Genomic DNA, 13266 nt, shown 5'->3' with positions numbered 1-13266 from the left:
AATATCATAGTGTCTTTTGCATATATAATCTTATTCCAGAGTTTACGAAGACGAGGAGTCGAAGAGTGAGAGTTGCATTGATGTTATGGTAATCTTTGAGCATGATTGTGTTTTTTGAAAGAGGCATTAGATATTGGAAAACAGAGAAGAAGAACACAACATGACATCACATCATCTCTCATATTTCTTTTTACTTTATCTCATATTGTGAAAACAAGTACTGTTACTGTTCATGATGACTCACTGCACCATCATTTAGCCGTTGATTATTTGTGTATAAAAAGCCAGAACGTGTCAATTTCCAAGCCATTCAACCACCACTTTAGGCTTTCACAAGTAAAAGAAATCAAAATATCTATGATGCCTTTCATACTTTGTGCTCTCTGCCGTTTCAATATTATAATAAAGCATCACATTAAGGTTTTTACAACACATCAAAAGCATTTTTTATTTTTATTTTTTTCAACAAAGAACAAATAAAATAACTTCATCTATTTATATTATGTTATGGTGAGATTGGAGGCAGAGTTTGAATGAAAAGGTACAACTGTCTGAGATTGTCTCTTGCAAAGGTGAACCTGTCAACAAGATCACTGTTGCCAATGACCACCCATAAATCTGTTGGAGTGATACTCCCCATGCTTCCACGGCAATATGGGCATGACTCTGATCTCATATACCTGAATTTTTCATCTGGACATTTTGTAATGACAACAGTTGGAAATCTCACATCAACTAGAGATAAATACATTTAGTAATATATGATAAGGACATTACATAATATATATAATGAAGTACAAATCTCATCTTGTAAATCGATTTTATAAGGTTGAATTAGATTTAAAGTAAACTTCTTAAATATTAGCACATACTTTCCAATGGTCAATTACTTGTATTGACATGGTAGCGAATAGTTGATATTTGCATTGTTAAAGATGTTGGACATTGAAAAGATTGAACATCTGTTCCAACGTCTCTCTAGGTTTGCATTCGTTGTAGAATTCTTAGAGAAATTGTTTGGTATCTTTTTTATAAAAGGATTGAATTACCGCTCTCAGTTCCCTTTCTATTTAATTTATTCTTTGTGGATTAAAAAAAAACTTAACAGATGCTTTTATATCCTACCACAACATCATTTCATTGAACACTCTCTAAGATATTAAATGCATGCTTATATATCAGTAGTAAATGGTTTCTGCATTGCCACATCCAGAGATAAGTTTTGTGGCTTATTAATTTCTCTGAGTCCTTTCATGAAGGAATAACCTAATTGAGCTCACTTAACTTTTTTTATTTTTTATAAAAGATTCATAAGATGATGTTATATTAGGATATTCTGACATTAAGGGTTTATTTGGAGAAATTTCTTTATAAATAGTTATCTTAGTTCAGTAAAAAATTTGATGTGTTTCTTTCTTCTTTTAAAAATGTTTATGCAAGAAAAATTATCAGAATTGGCAAAGGAATTTAACCAAATGTTTTGGCATTTGACAGTACCAATTATGGAAGCAGCTAATGCAGAAGGAATGTCCACAATTAGGCAGAACCATTTTCATGTTGTTTTCCATGCATATGCCACATTCATCATCTCCCTTTACATTTTCATTCAGAACCTTTTCAAGCCTCTTTCTGTTGTTCACTTCTGCATAACTGTTTCTTCGATCATTGTTAAACTCGCCTTGAATCAACCTTAATGAAGGGTATATAACAGCTGCAAAAGCATGTCATTATCATCAAAGTTAACTCAGTTGAAGAGAAAAAAGGCACCAAAGAAAACCAGATAAATGTAAATATGTAACATAAGTGGACTTTAGACCTAATTCAACCTTATAAAATCGACTTATAATGTGAGGTTTGCATTCAACCATCACCACTTTCGTACGTGAGATAACATATTATGGGTGGTCTGATAGCGGATGACTTGATAAATCCAACAAACAATTGTTAGGATAGGTTCGAAAATAACTCTGATACCATATTAAGAAGTAGACCTTAAGCTGAACTCAACCTCATAAAACCAGTTTATAAAATAAGGTTTGATCTGACTTATATACAATGAAATGTCCTCATTTCTAGTTGATGTGAGATCTCCAACAATAACATTTAAACATACCATAAAATTCCTTTGTAGTTGCTTTCCTTTGATTTGAGGAAATTGACAGTGTTCCATCAGCGTTTACCTGGACTAAGACAAACAAAGCATAGCTGATTCATTTGTATTTCCACCACAAAAGGGTGGGGAAAGTATACAGAAGAGTGAAAATTTAGAAAATTGAACAAGGGGAGAAACATATAGAGATGAAATTAACCAGAATGATGGTGACTAACATTGAAAATAAGTATGTGGAGTAATCCCAAATACAGAGGCAAAGTATCAGTACAACTAAGATCCAACCATTGAATGAAGTGCAAGAAAAGAGGTGCAAAGGGGCTGTAAGATAATTTCATCTGAAAATAGTTCCCGTCACAATCTCCAGGAAGTGACGATGCCCTGCATTAATTGTAAATGTCAACAACATGTGTGAGCTCAGTTCACCTGTCATAAACATTGACATTTTTTATGCATTTTTTGTATTATGAACCAATGAAAATAATTGATGATACTACTTGCATATTTTAATTACGGTAGCCATTAATTCCAACTTGAGATAATATAATTAGAGTCAATCATCCCATATTAAAGTTTGGTACTTCTTTACGGTTTTGTCCTTAAAAGACATCTGGGTAGATTAAGAGAGGAAGGTGTGTCCTTTACCTTGACTTTCAAACAATGTGAGACTATTGGACGTACCGGAACAAACCTTCCGGTTGAGATTTAAGGAGAATCCCCTAGTTGAGTGCTAAGAGAATGGGGGTTTGTCTTTGGAACGTGTTTTGTTCCCAACGACATCAATGTTCCGATCTCAAGTCAATTGAAATAGTATCACTAGAATCAATCAACACATCTAATGTATCGTTCGCTTTGGAGCTCAGAAATCCATCACAATTTTACCCTTAAAAAAGTCTCAATGGGAGAAAGATGTGTATAAACGACCTAATACATAAACTAAAATAAACTAAAATAATGGATTGTTGTATTTCAACCAATAAAAATAATTGATGATAAGACTTGCATGATAATTATTGTAGCCATCAATAAACTAATGGATTTGTAACTACATAACAATGAAAATATCTTAATAATTATTATAAATGTTAATAAACTTGCTAAATATTATTATTTGTAATTGGATAGCAGTAAAAACTTCCTTACATATCGTGCATACACTGTTCACATAAATATAATTTGAGGAGCTTACAAGGAATTAGCATGTTGTATATGATCTTCAAGAGCCTTGAAAGAATCAGTGTAAGAAGAATGATTGGGCTGATTTTGCCACATTCAGAAGTCTCCACAAGAAAAATGTAACAAAAAGGACCAATGTTTGAAGAGAATAAAGAGTTTGAGCTTTTGATAAACGAGACAAGTTTGGTTTTTTAATAAAATTCAAAGAGAATATTTGAAGCATGGAATGAGAAGGAAGAAGGGTTGCTTAGTTTTCAAACTTTGCAAACTGTAAGGAAAGAAAAGGATGCCTTCAGTCACATATTGTCTTCTTACCTTTTCCTTCCTTCTTCATTAATTGCCTCCTCAACTGCACAACACTGTTGCATGCTTTTACCATCACTTTTGTATTTGGACAAAGTCCTACACAATTGAAGTCTAGTCCTAGAGCTTGTGCCATTGTTCCTTAGAACCCTTTAATAATTGTTGTGCCTACTTTTGTTTACTTGTTCATTTCTCATTTTTCTACCACAAGGGAACATTAATGGTGATGCTCCCACCATTTTCAGGTGAACTATGACATCTTCAACACACTTTCTCACGTCGAGATTATCAACTCGTAGAAATAAATGTTATGGATGGGATCTGATAGCGGATGACACGATAGGACCAACAAACTCTTGCTATAATAAATTTTAAATGACTTTGATATCATGTTAAAAAATGAACTTTAAACCTAACGCTATAAGAAAAAACATGAAATAGAAACCAATTGTAGAGACTAAAAATAATTAGTTATTATAGTAACTAAATTAGAGACCATTTTAAAAACTAAAAAAAGAAAATGGTTTCTAAATTAGTTTTTATTATTGTTAAATGATTTCTAAATTAGTATCTAATTAGCTACCAAGGTTTTAACTACCAATTATTTAGTTTTTAAATTTGGTAGCAAAAACTTGGTTGCTAATTAGAAACCATTTAACAACAATAATAAAAACTAATTTATAAACCAATAATTTTTTTAGTCTCTAAAATAGTATCTAATTTAGTCACTATAACAACTAATTATTTTTTGTATCTAAACATTGATTTCTATTTCATGATTTTCTTGTAGTGTAACTCAACCTTATAAAACTTACAAATAAAGTGATATTTGCATTCACTTATAAATAAATAATAAAAGATTTTAATATCTAGTTTTCTACATAAGACAAACTCTTTTAGATGTCCTTCAAACCATTTTCAGAGTTAAAACGGTTCACAATTTGCAAGTGGAGAGATAGGAGCCTGCATGGTTGATGTGTAGTGATAAAGCAACAATGAAAATCTCTTTTCACTGAAAACATTATCTGATTATATTTGAAAAAGGAGTGAACAACAGTTTTTAGAATTAAAAGTGTAGTGTTTGTTTTATTGAAACATGTTTTAAGAGTTTTAATTAGATTTTTTTAGAAAAATAATAATTTGACATTTCTTTAAAAAATGACATCCACTTTAATAATATAATAAAATATAGGGCAGCCCAATTTAGAGGTCCGGCCCATTTGATAAGCCCAAGACCCATAATTTTACAAAAAAAAATTGTCGTTTCATAGTTCACTGTCGTTTTCTATGCTTGGATAAACTTTCTCATACATTTTTCTAATAAATAAAAATTAAATTAAACTAAATTCATATTTTAAAATTAGCTTACAAAAATTAAGGAAAAAATTTGAGAAATCACACGAGCCTCTACAAATTGATTAATATAAAAACTAATAACTTTTTGAGAAATTCGTTTTATTTTATTTTTCTTATTTCGCTCTTCCCTTATGAAGAAGTTTACTTATACACATCATCTCATTATTTAATATATGAAGAAGTTTCTTTCTCTTTTTTCCATTTTCTCTTTCTGTTTTAGAAAGTCTATGTAGAAAGAGTACATGAATACAACAGTGTTTTGTACTTGTGTCTTGTTAGCAGGGAGAGTTTCAGTAAAAATGAAAAAAATCAAAGGAATCTTTTTCCAAATGTCTGTGTAATTTTTTAAGCCTCAAAAAGCAGGAAGACAAGAACAACATGGCCTAAAGTTGCAACATTCATAAGATCATGTTATGCAGTCTGCCAAACCACAAATTAAGGAACATGAATTAATAAATTAATTACCCTTCATTCATTCTAATTGTTGTTACAATTTATCCGAGACCGAATATCCTCTATCGAATTTCTTTCGTCTTCTCTTCAACCCGATTACTCTTTTTTTTATGTCCGAGAGGGTTAGGTACCTGCAAAGATATTCCGACGCTCAAGTTAGATGAGGTTCGTGTATGAAATCTAGTTTAGGATTCAGAGTAACATTACATTTTATCATGAGGGTCTCATCTTAGTTATACTGTTCTAGGTTCTAGTGGATCTTATCTTGTTAGAATAATTAAGACAGACCCAATGAGCGTTTACTCACACTTTATAGCTCTTAATCGAGATTAATGCTCTTAACTCGTGAGGTGACGTTGACATTCCTTTTTTATTGAGACATGTAGGCCGTCTAAGTAACTGGCTATTCAGACTTTTGATTTTCGTTGAGTGGAGGCTTTGTTGCTGAGGAACACTGAAGACCCTGATACTTTCCAATAGACAGCAGAAAATACTGTTATACACTTGACTTTGAGCAGATAGTAATGGAAAAATCAGAATTAATTCTCTCTCTTTAGTGTAAATACAAAATAGACATTTGTAAAAGAATAAGCAGATAAAAGAAAATAAAGTAAAAATAAAATAATAACTCTGTGTTGTATTAATATCTATATCAGTGTTTCTTATTCATATTTTTGATATATAGTTAGAAAATACTTTGTAGCCTTAATGCAAATTTACTTGTTTTGCATGTAAGATCCTTAATTGGTAAAGGAGATGTGATAAGCATCATGGAACATTCCCTTAGTTTGGAGGGTTGTTGAAATTGGCATGCAATGTGTAGAAGAACACGGTGCCTACAGGCCAAAGAAAATAAAGTGAAGTTATCATCTTTAGGATATTCAAAGCCAGAGTCTTCACGTAAGACTTTGCTTACAAGTTTTCTAGAAATTCAGAGCCCTAACTTCTCAAATAGTGTTGCCTCCCCTCAACCAGATACTTCTCTATTTTTGCTTCAGATCATGGTCAGTTTTCTGCATTCTTTATCATTGTTTTCTTTTGTTTTTTTCCATTGTCGTAATACTAATAGGGTAATGATACATGACGACGCACATTTTTTATACAATTACTTTACAATTTTCAATATTATTATTTTAATATATTTTTATATGATAATATAACCTTAAATCTTATAACCAACTAAAGAAAATGTATTATTCTTTCTTGCTCTCTATTTGACTACTAGTTGGAATCAAGTTTTTTGGATTTCATTTGGTTATATGTAACTAGTCATAGGAATCCAAATTAGAATTAAGTCTTACATTGAATAAAAATAGAAAGTTTAACACCATATAAAAAAAATATCCATAAATTTATTTTCTGAGTTTTGAGTTGAAGGTGATGTTAATTGCTTATGTAAGTTTAACTCACGTCTCATTATTATTGAATCTTCTTTGTGAATCCATTTTCGAAAGGCCCATTAGTGATACCAACTTAGACAAATATGTGAGCAGTATAATTAAGGATGAGAAAATTTAAAACCATGTAAAAAAATAAGATCTATGAACTTATTGTCTTAAGATTTTGGGTTGAAAATAATGTCAATTCCGTAAGTTTGACTCATTTAGTTATTGTTAAATATCTCGGTGAATCCTCTAAAAAAATCTTTTTTTAGAAAGAATAATTTTTTTTGTTATAAAGTTTTTTTTTATAATGGTAAGAAACTTGACCAGGAAAAAAAAGAATTGAGTAAATGAAAAAATGAAAAAGAAGAAAAGGAAAGTGAAATTTACTAGATTGAGGAAATGCATAATTTAGTTGTTGAAAATATTACTCAACTTGTTTTTACCCATTAACTTGCAATTTTCTGCACTGCACAAAATTTTAAATCAAGCAAATTATAACATGACAGAAAGAACTCAAAATTTATGGATGACTTTTAAAATATCTTAATCGGTTAATTAACTTCTAAATAACTGTTTTAGAGGTTAACTTTTTTTTATTACTGAAAAAATCACGAGATAAACGCAACTTGATTTAAAAAGAGGAAAAAATGACTTTAAATTTATTTATTTGGTTTAAACTCAATTTAGAAAAAGGCAAACACAATTTATATTTGATGGAGTTTTTTTGAGTTAAAATCAATAAAAGTCAACATGTTTTTCTCCATTTTTGGACCGAAATTTTACATTATTTGAATCATTTGAATAACTTGAAAATTAAAATTATTACCAATAATTCTACTTCGTCGTTGTCGAATTAATTGATGGTATTATATATCACAGGTATATCTAGAATAAAATGTTTTATATATATCGTTTATTTTAAGAAGCTTGAATATTGTAACGTATTATAGTAATCTTTATTATAATAAAATAAAGTATGCGTGGATTTGACTTTATTTTGATGGATTATACAGCACATAAACCTAATCCTGGAATCTAAAATAAAATAATAATGTAATATAATGCTTCTTAGAATATTAATTGCTAACGTAATGTTTTCTATTTATTGAGCAGCCAAATTATGCGTGTTACAACAAGATTAGGATAGGACGCATAAATATAACAAAAAAAAGGATAATGGAATTTTTTTTTAATCAAGGTTTGAATTTGGGTTGATTTTATCAAAGAAATCTTCACTTTTCCATTTTTTTAAATTTGAAATAATATTTATTTTACATTATAATTTTTTTATATGTGGATTGTTACACTTCAACTAGTGTTTAAGATATTTCATAAAATATAAGTGTAATACAAACCTCACCTTATAAACCAGTTTTACAAAGTTAAATTAAATTTAAAAGTTGACTTCTTAAAATGTCGATGTTATATATTTGAGGTGTCAGCCTAGCTGAAATGTCAAGTTGCATAGTGATACCTAACATGAAAACTTTAATAAAATAAATAAAATAAAAAAATCGATGTTATAAAGTTAAATTAGACATGGAGTTCACTTCTTAATATATCGGTTTTATAAAATTAAATTAAACTTAAAGTTTACTTCTTAATATGGATCAATGTAAAAATACTTTATACATGTATCTATTATTCGATGTTGTGTGGGATGTCTAGATAAATTTCTCATAAATAAAAATAAAATAGTTTATCGATGTCATTTGACAATAAAAAATAAAATATTAATTTATATTTTAATAAATATAATAAAAAAATATACAAACTTCTAACACAAAATTTACTTATTTTAAATGAAACCTAAAACATATTTAACTCTTCATTTTTATTTAATGCAAAACATGCACTACATCCATGTTTTATCATATTAGATAATTTCCTATTGAACTTTTGTTAAGAAATAATAAATTACAAAGAGAAAAAAAAAAGAAAAAAAAAACAAAATATGTGGGAACATTAATATAAAAAAAACATTATCAAAATGAAATATTCCTTTTATATATATATATATATATATATATATTAAAATCAAGAAAAACAGTAGAATAGGACAAGATAAACCCTAGATAAGCTAACCATGAGCATACTAGAAAGAAAGAGGACAGAGAAAGAATAAGAACATAAATACTTTGTCATGCTAAGATTCCTACCACGAATAGCACACAATTTTTCTTTTTGGATAAATTCTAATATCACCCAATTCAATTTTCACACGTTTTTTTGTGTGTATAATTTCAATATTTGTTTTAAGAAAAATTATAACTTATATTCAATTCTCAATTTTCCAAATAATTTGTTTTATATTCAATTAAATGTTAGATCCAAACATATTTATTTAAAGTATCATTAAGAAATAACTTAATTAATTTAAATGTGGTGGAATTGAGAGTTGACGCAAAGTTAAGAACTTTTTAAATATAAAGTCTGAAATTTTAAAATTAAAAGTAGAAGATAAAAGTTGTGGGTAAAAATTAGAGGAGGATAACATTTAAATTTAACCTAATTTTTGTTGTCAATAGAGTTATGAAATAAAATAATATTTTCATTGAATATTTAATTAATTAATTAATTTATAATTTTGTATTCGTTTAAGTTACTTGGTCGTTCAACTATTTAAATCTTCCATTACAACATTTAATTAGATCTTATGATATAATTTTTTGACCGAATCTTCACAGTTTTAAACTATGAAAATTAATTTTAAGTTTATAGAAAGATTTTCAATTAGTATTTCTAATTTAGAAATTTATTTAATTTTTAAAAAATAATCCATGATTAACCTTTTTTGCATTTTTGTATCGATTATATGTCTTATCCATATTCTTTTACATACAAACCCAAGTTGTCTGTGTTTCTTGTGTGTTGTTGTTTGTGTCGTATATCGTATAATTCTCGTTGTCTCGTAGCGATTATCGTGGGTATGGTGATAATCTCGTCATGGGAAAAAACGCAATACGCAACACAACGCAACGCATCGTTTGTGTTACGGCATTCCTTACCTCACCCACCGCAACACCCAAACACCGAAACCCAACCACACTCTCCTCAACTCATATATCCTCTCAAAAAGCTTCAAACTTTGGGTCACAAAACTTCAAAAAACCTAGCCCTACTTTTTCTTCTCTCGATTCTTCACTTCTCTTTCTTGGTTTTCCTTTTTTTTAGGTGGGGATTAGGATAAGGGTCTTCATCAATTTTCATCACTTCTCTCTCTTTCTGTAACCTGTTCAGTTTTCTCTTTCTTCCGTGCTTCAGCTTTTCACAAAGTAAAGGGAAAGATGGCAATGATTCCGTACCAACTTTACCGTTTGCCTTACCACGATTCCCTCAAAGTACTTGAGGCTGATATACAGCACGCCAATGCTTTGTGAGTCTGATATTTCCCCTCCCCTTTAAGTTTTTTTCATCAATTCATGAACTTTCCTTCTGTGTATGTTGTTTTGGGTACTAAGAAAAAAGTGGGTGGGAGAGGTTCTTCTGGTTTTTGTTGGTTATCAACAGGGTTATCAATAGTTTTCAAGTTGGTTACTTTCAATAAAAGGAACACGATCAACTTATACCAAAAGGGTCATTTGAATTTGTTGCTCATGATAGGAATTTGCTTGTCGCTGGTGAATTTGATTGTGGTTTTTGTATTTGTTTTGAATTTGGATTGTGTTGTGCTACCCTCTTCTAGGGCTGCTGCAATTCCCAGAGCCAAGGGTGGGACTATTCTCCAAATGAAATTGGTTTACAATCAGTTGGCTCCTCTCGTCCTGTTATTTCTACAATGGATGGATTGTTCTTGCGCAGGCTTTCTCCATAAGTATCTCAACCTCTTCCATGTGATTATATACAAGGTACCCATGTTTTTTGTGGTGATCCTTTTATGTTTTACTGTTTTCGACAGTTTTGGTTTATAATACCCATGTTTCATGTTTTTGATGTTGTTGCTCTCATAATTTACAAGGTACACAATGATGGTAGATCAAACATGTCTACACATGGAAGGAAGGCTACCATTGGGGACTTTTATGGTGCGTGAATGTTTGACTTTGAAAAAGAAAAACCTTTTTTAACTTTTTCTTTAGTCAAAAGTATAATCCGTTTGTGGCTGTGCTATTCCTCACATTGTTTATGTTATCACAAATTGAACTTTTAGCTGTTATATTGCCATCTCTCCAACGACTTCATGGTAGTTTGGAGAAGCTGGAGGCTGTTGAAGAAGGACAAACAAGCATAGAAGGTTCAAGCTATGGCAACAAGTTGATTGAAGCAAGTGGGAGACTCACCAATATTGATTTGCAAAGAGAAGATGAATGTGGAATTTGCTTAGAGCCTTGCACCAAAATGGTTTTACCTGGTTGCTGCCATGCCATGTGTATCAAATGCTACCGCAAGTGGTAATTGAAATATTTGTTCATGCCCCATATGATCAAGTTTCAATTTTCTATGCCATTTCCAATGGTTTATCATTTCTGATTGCAGGAACAGAAAGTCAGAGTCTTGTCCTTTTTGTCGTGGGAGCTTGAGGAGAGTTAATTCAGAGGATCTTTGGGTACTAACTTGTGATGATGATGTTGTTGATGCTGAAACAGTTTCTAAAGAGGACTTGTTGCGTTTTTACCTCTATATCAGCAAGCTGCCAAAAGATCACCCAGAAGCACTTTTCCTAATGTATTATGAATACCTCATCTAATTATTGAGTAAGAACAAAAAAAATTGTACAGATAGGAAGTTCCGGAATACAAATGTGAATAGAGTCTGGTTCAGAAAGAAACTACTCTGGTAGTGTAATCACAGTTGTTCTGGTAAGAGATGTTTCTGGTTTTTTGGCCCAGAAAAACCATTCTTCTTACCCCTGTGATATATGTCTCCATTGTAGACATTGTTCTTGCAATTAACCTGGAATCCCTTGTATGAAGGATCCATTAAGCTAAATATTCTTGTATGTTGAGAAAATGATTCTGTTCTGTGACTGTAATGTATGTTGGGAATTTGAACACTTGAAAATCATCAAGAGGAAAATATAATTCAAAGTTTGTGGTAATGTTTGTTTATTTATTTATTTATATTTTTAGTTTCTCTGCTTTCAAAATCGTTTGCTTTTGTAATTGCATAAAAAATATCAGACAATAACAAGTCTGAACAGACTTTATGTCAGGGTTCTATTACGGTTTTATTTTACCGTCAATGTTCTGGTTTTATTTTACCGTAAATGTTCTGTTACGGTTTTGTGAATTGTCTTATTTTAAACTATAGGAAAAATGTGTATTTAAATTGTCTTATTCTAAACTATATTGACTGTAGCAGAATAATTAGAATAATTATAATTTTATTATTATTATATATTGATTGTATTGAAATAATTATGAATTTATTTATTTATTTTCATTATTTTGTGCATTGAAATTTAGAAGTATGCATTAAAAATTAGGAAAATACATTTTCCAGTTTTATTAGGACAGAACCTAAACTGCCAGCATAGGTTGGGTTGTAGAATTAAGACAATGTCTGATTCATGAATTAATCTTCTTTAAAAGCTTAAGCATTTAGGTGCGGAAATAATGAGGTGTGGTCTTTGAAATTTTGCACAAAAGTTTGAATTGTACAATAAATACATAACTTTTTTCTATTTTTTTTTTCATTTTACCACATTTAATGTTAGTCTTGGTGGAAGGTGGAAAAGTATAACTTTTCATATCCACTTTTTATGCGAATTAGTTTCTTGATTTTTCTAGGTTTCAACTTAATTTATATCTTAAAATGATTGTAATAGAATGTATTTGAATATGATAGGGAAGCTTACATCATAACTGAGTTTAATTATAAAAAAATTGGCCATCAATTTTGATATATTTGACATGGGACCTAACCCTATTATTATCATTATTATAATTAAATGTGACTTAATGTCTTATTATTATCTTATAGGATTGAATTATATTATGTGTTAACTAGTATTAATACACATATACACGAAAATAAAGATAAGTAGATACGGGACACAAATTTATATATTATATAATTATAAATTATATAAATTGATAATAAAGATTTTTGTGTGTAAATATGTTTTAATTTTTTTAACAGAAAAATGTTTTTCACAACTGGTTCAAAATATTTTGTTCCTTATTTTTATAATGATAATAAAAATTAATATATTTATCTTTTTTGAAATTGTATTAAAACTATGTCAGAATTGTCAGAAATTTAACAAATATTTTTTTTATTAAACATTTTACAGTACGTATACTAAAAGTGTCGATATTCGATACGTGTGTCTAATACGAACACGTTATATAAGAGACGTATCCGAATCTCATAAATATATATTAATTATTTTTCAAAAAGTATTGCATACTAGTCAATCTAAATGAAAGAGAGGCAAAGTCAAAAGAAAGTGTTTAACAATAAATGACAGGGAAACAAACAGAGCCTTCGCCAACGAAACGTTTCTTTAATTAATTCACATTTAAAATTAATTAACAATTA

At 29.6% G+C, this 13266-nt stretch overlaps 2 protein-coding genes across 4 annotated transcripts; one reads left to right on the top strand and one right to left on the bottom strand.

The window, feature by feature from the left end:
- Positions 1–17: 17 nt before the first annotated feature.
- On the bottom strand, positions 18–3463 carry LOC137816267 (E3 ubiquitin-protein ligase AIRP2). Of its 2 annotated transcripts, none has more exons than XM_068619345.2 (5): positions 3300–3463; positions 2329–2491; positions 2114–2180; positions 1498–1711; positions 18–680 (listed from the first exon to the last, which is right to left on the bottom strand). In XM_068619345.2, exons 1-5 carry the CDS (start codon positions 3380–3382, stop codon positions 506–508), a joined length of 702 nt encoding a protein of 233 aa, XP_068475446.1. In that variant the 5' UTR covers positions 3383–3463; the 3' UTR covers positions 18–505. The 2 variants fall into 2 exon arrangements, with proteins under 2 accessions (XP_068475446.1, XP_090151148.1); XM_090295022.1 differs by having other exon boundaries at positions 547–693; positions 3300–3462.
- Positions 3464–9706: 6243 nt separating this feature from the next.
- LOC137815207 (E3 ubiquitin-protein ligase AIRP2) lies at positions 9707–11821 on the top strand. Of its 2 annotated transcripts, XM_068618292.1 has the most exons (5): positions 9707–10159; positions 10469–10631; positions 10742–10808; positions 10934–11174; positions 11260–11821. In XM_068618292.1, the coding sequence occupies exons 1-5, from the start codon at positions 10071–10073 to the stop codon at positions 11468–11470; spliced, it is 771 nt and encodes a 256-aa protein (XP_068474393.1). In that variant the 5' UTR covers positions 9707–10070; the 3' UTR covers positions 11471–11821. The 2 variants fall into 2 exon arrangements, with proteins under 2 accessions (XP_068474393.1, XP_090151097.1); XM_090294971.1 differs by lacking the exon at positions 9707–10159 and having other exon boundaries at positions 10172–10631.
- The last annotated feature ends 1445 nt before the right edge of the window (positions 11822–13266 follow it).

The sequence above is a fragment of the Phaseolus vulgaris genome, chromosome 1 (genome assembly GCF_051622355.1).
Source record: "Phaseolus vulgaris cultivar YP4 chromosome 1, ASM5162235v1, whole genome shotgun sequence".
Taxonomy (NCBI): Eukaryota; Viridiplantae; Streptophyta; class Magnoliopsida; order Fabales; family Fabaceae; genus Phaseolus; species Phaseolus vulgaris.
The sequence above is the reverse complement of the archived record's forward strand: the minus strand, read 5'-3'. Positions and strand labels throughout refer to the sequence as shown.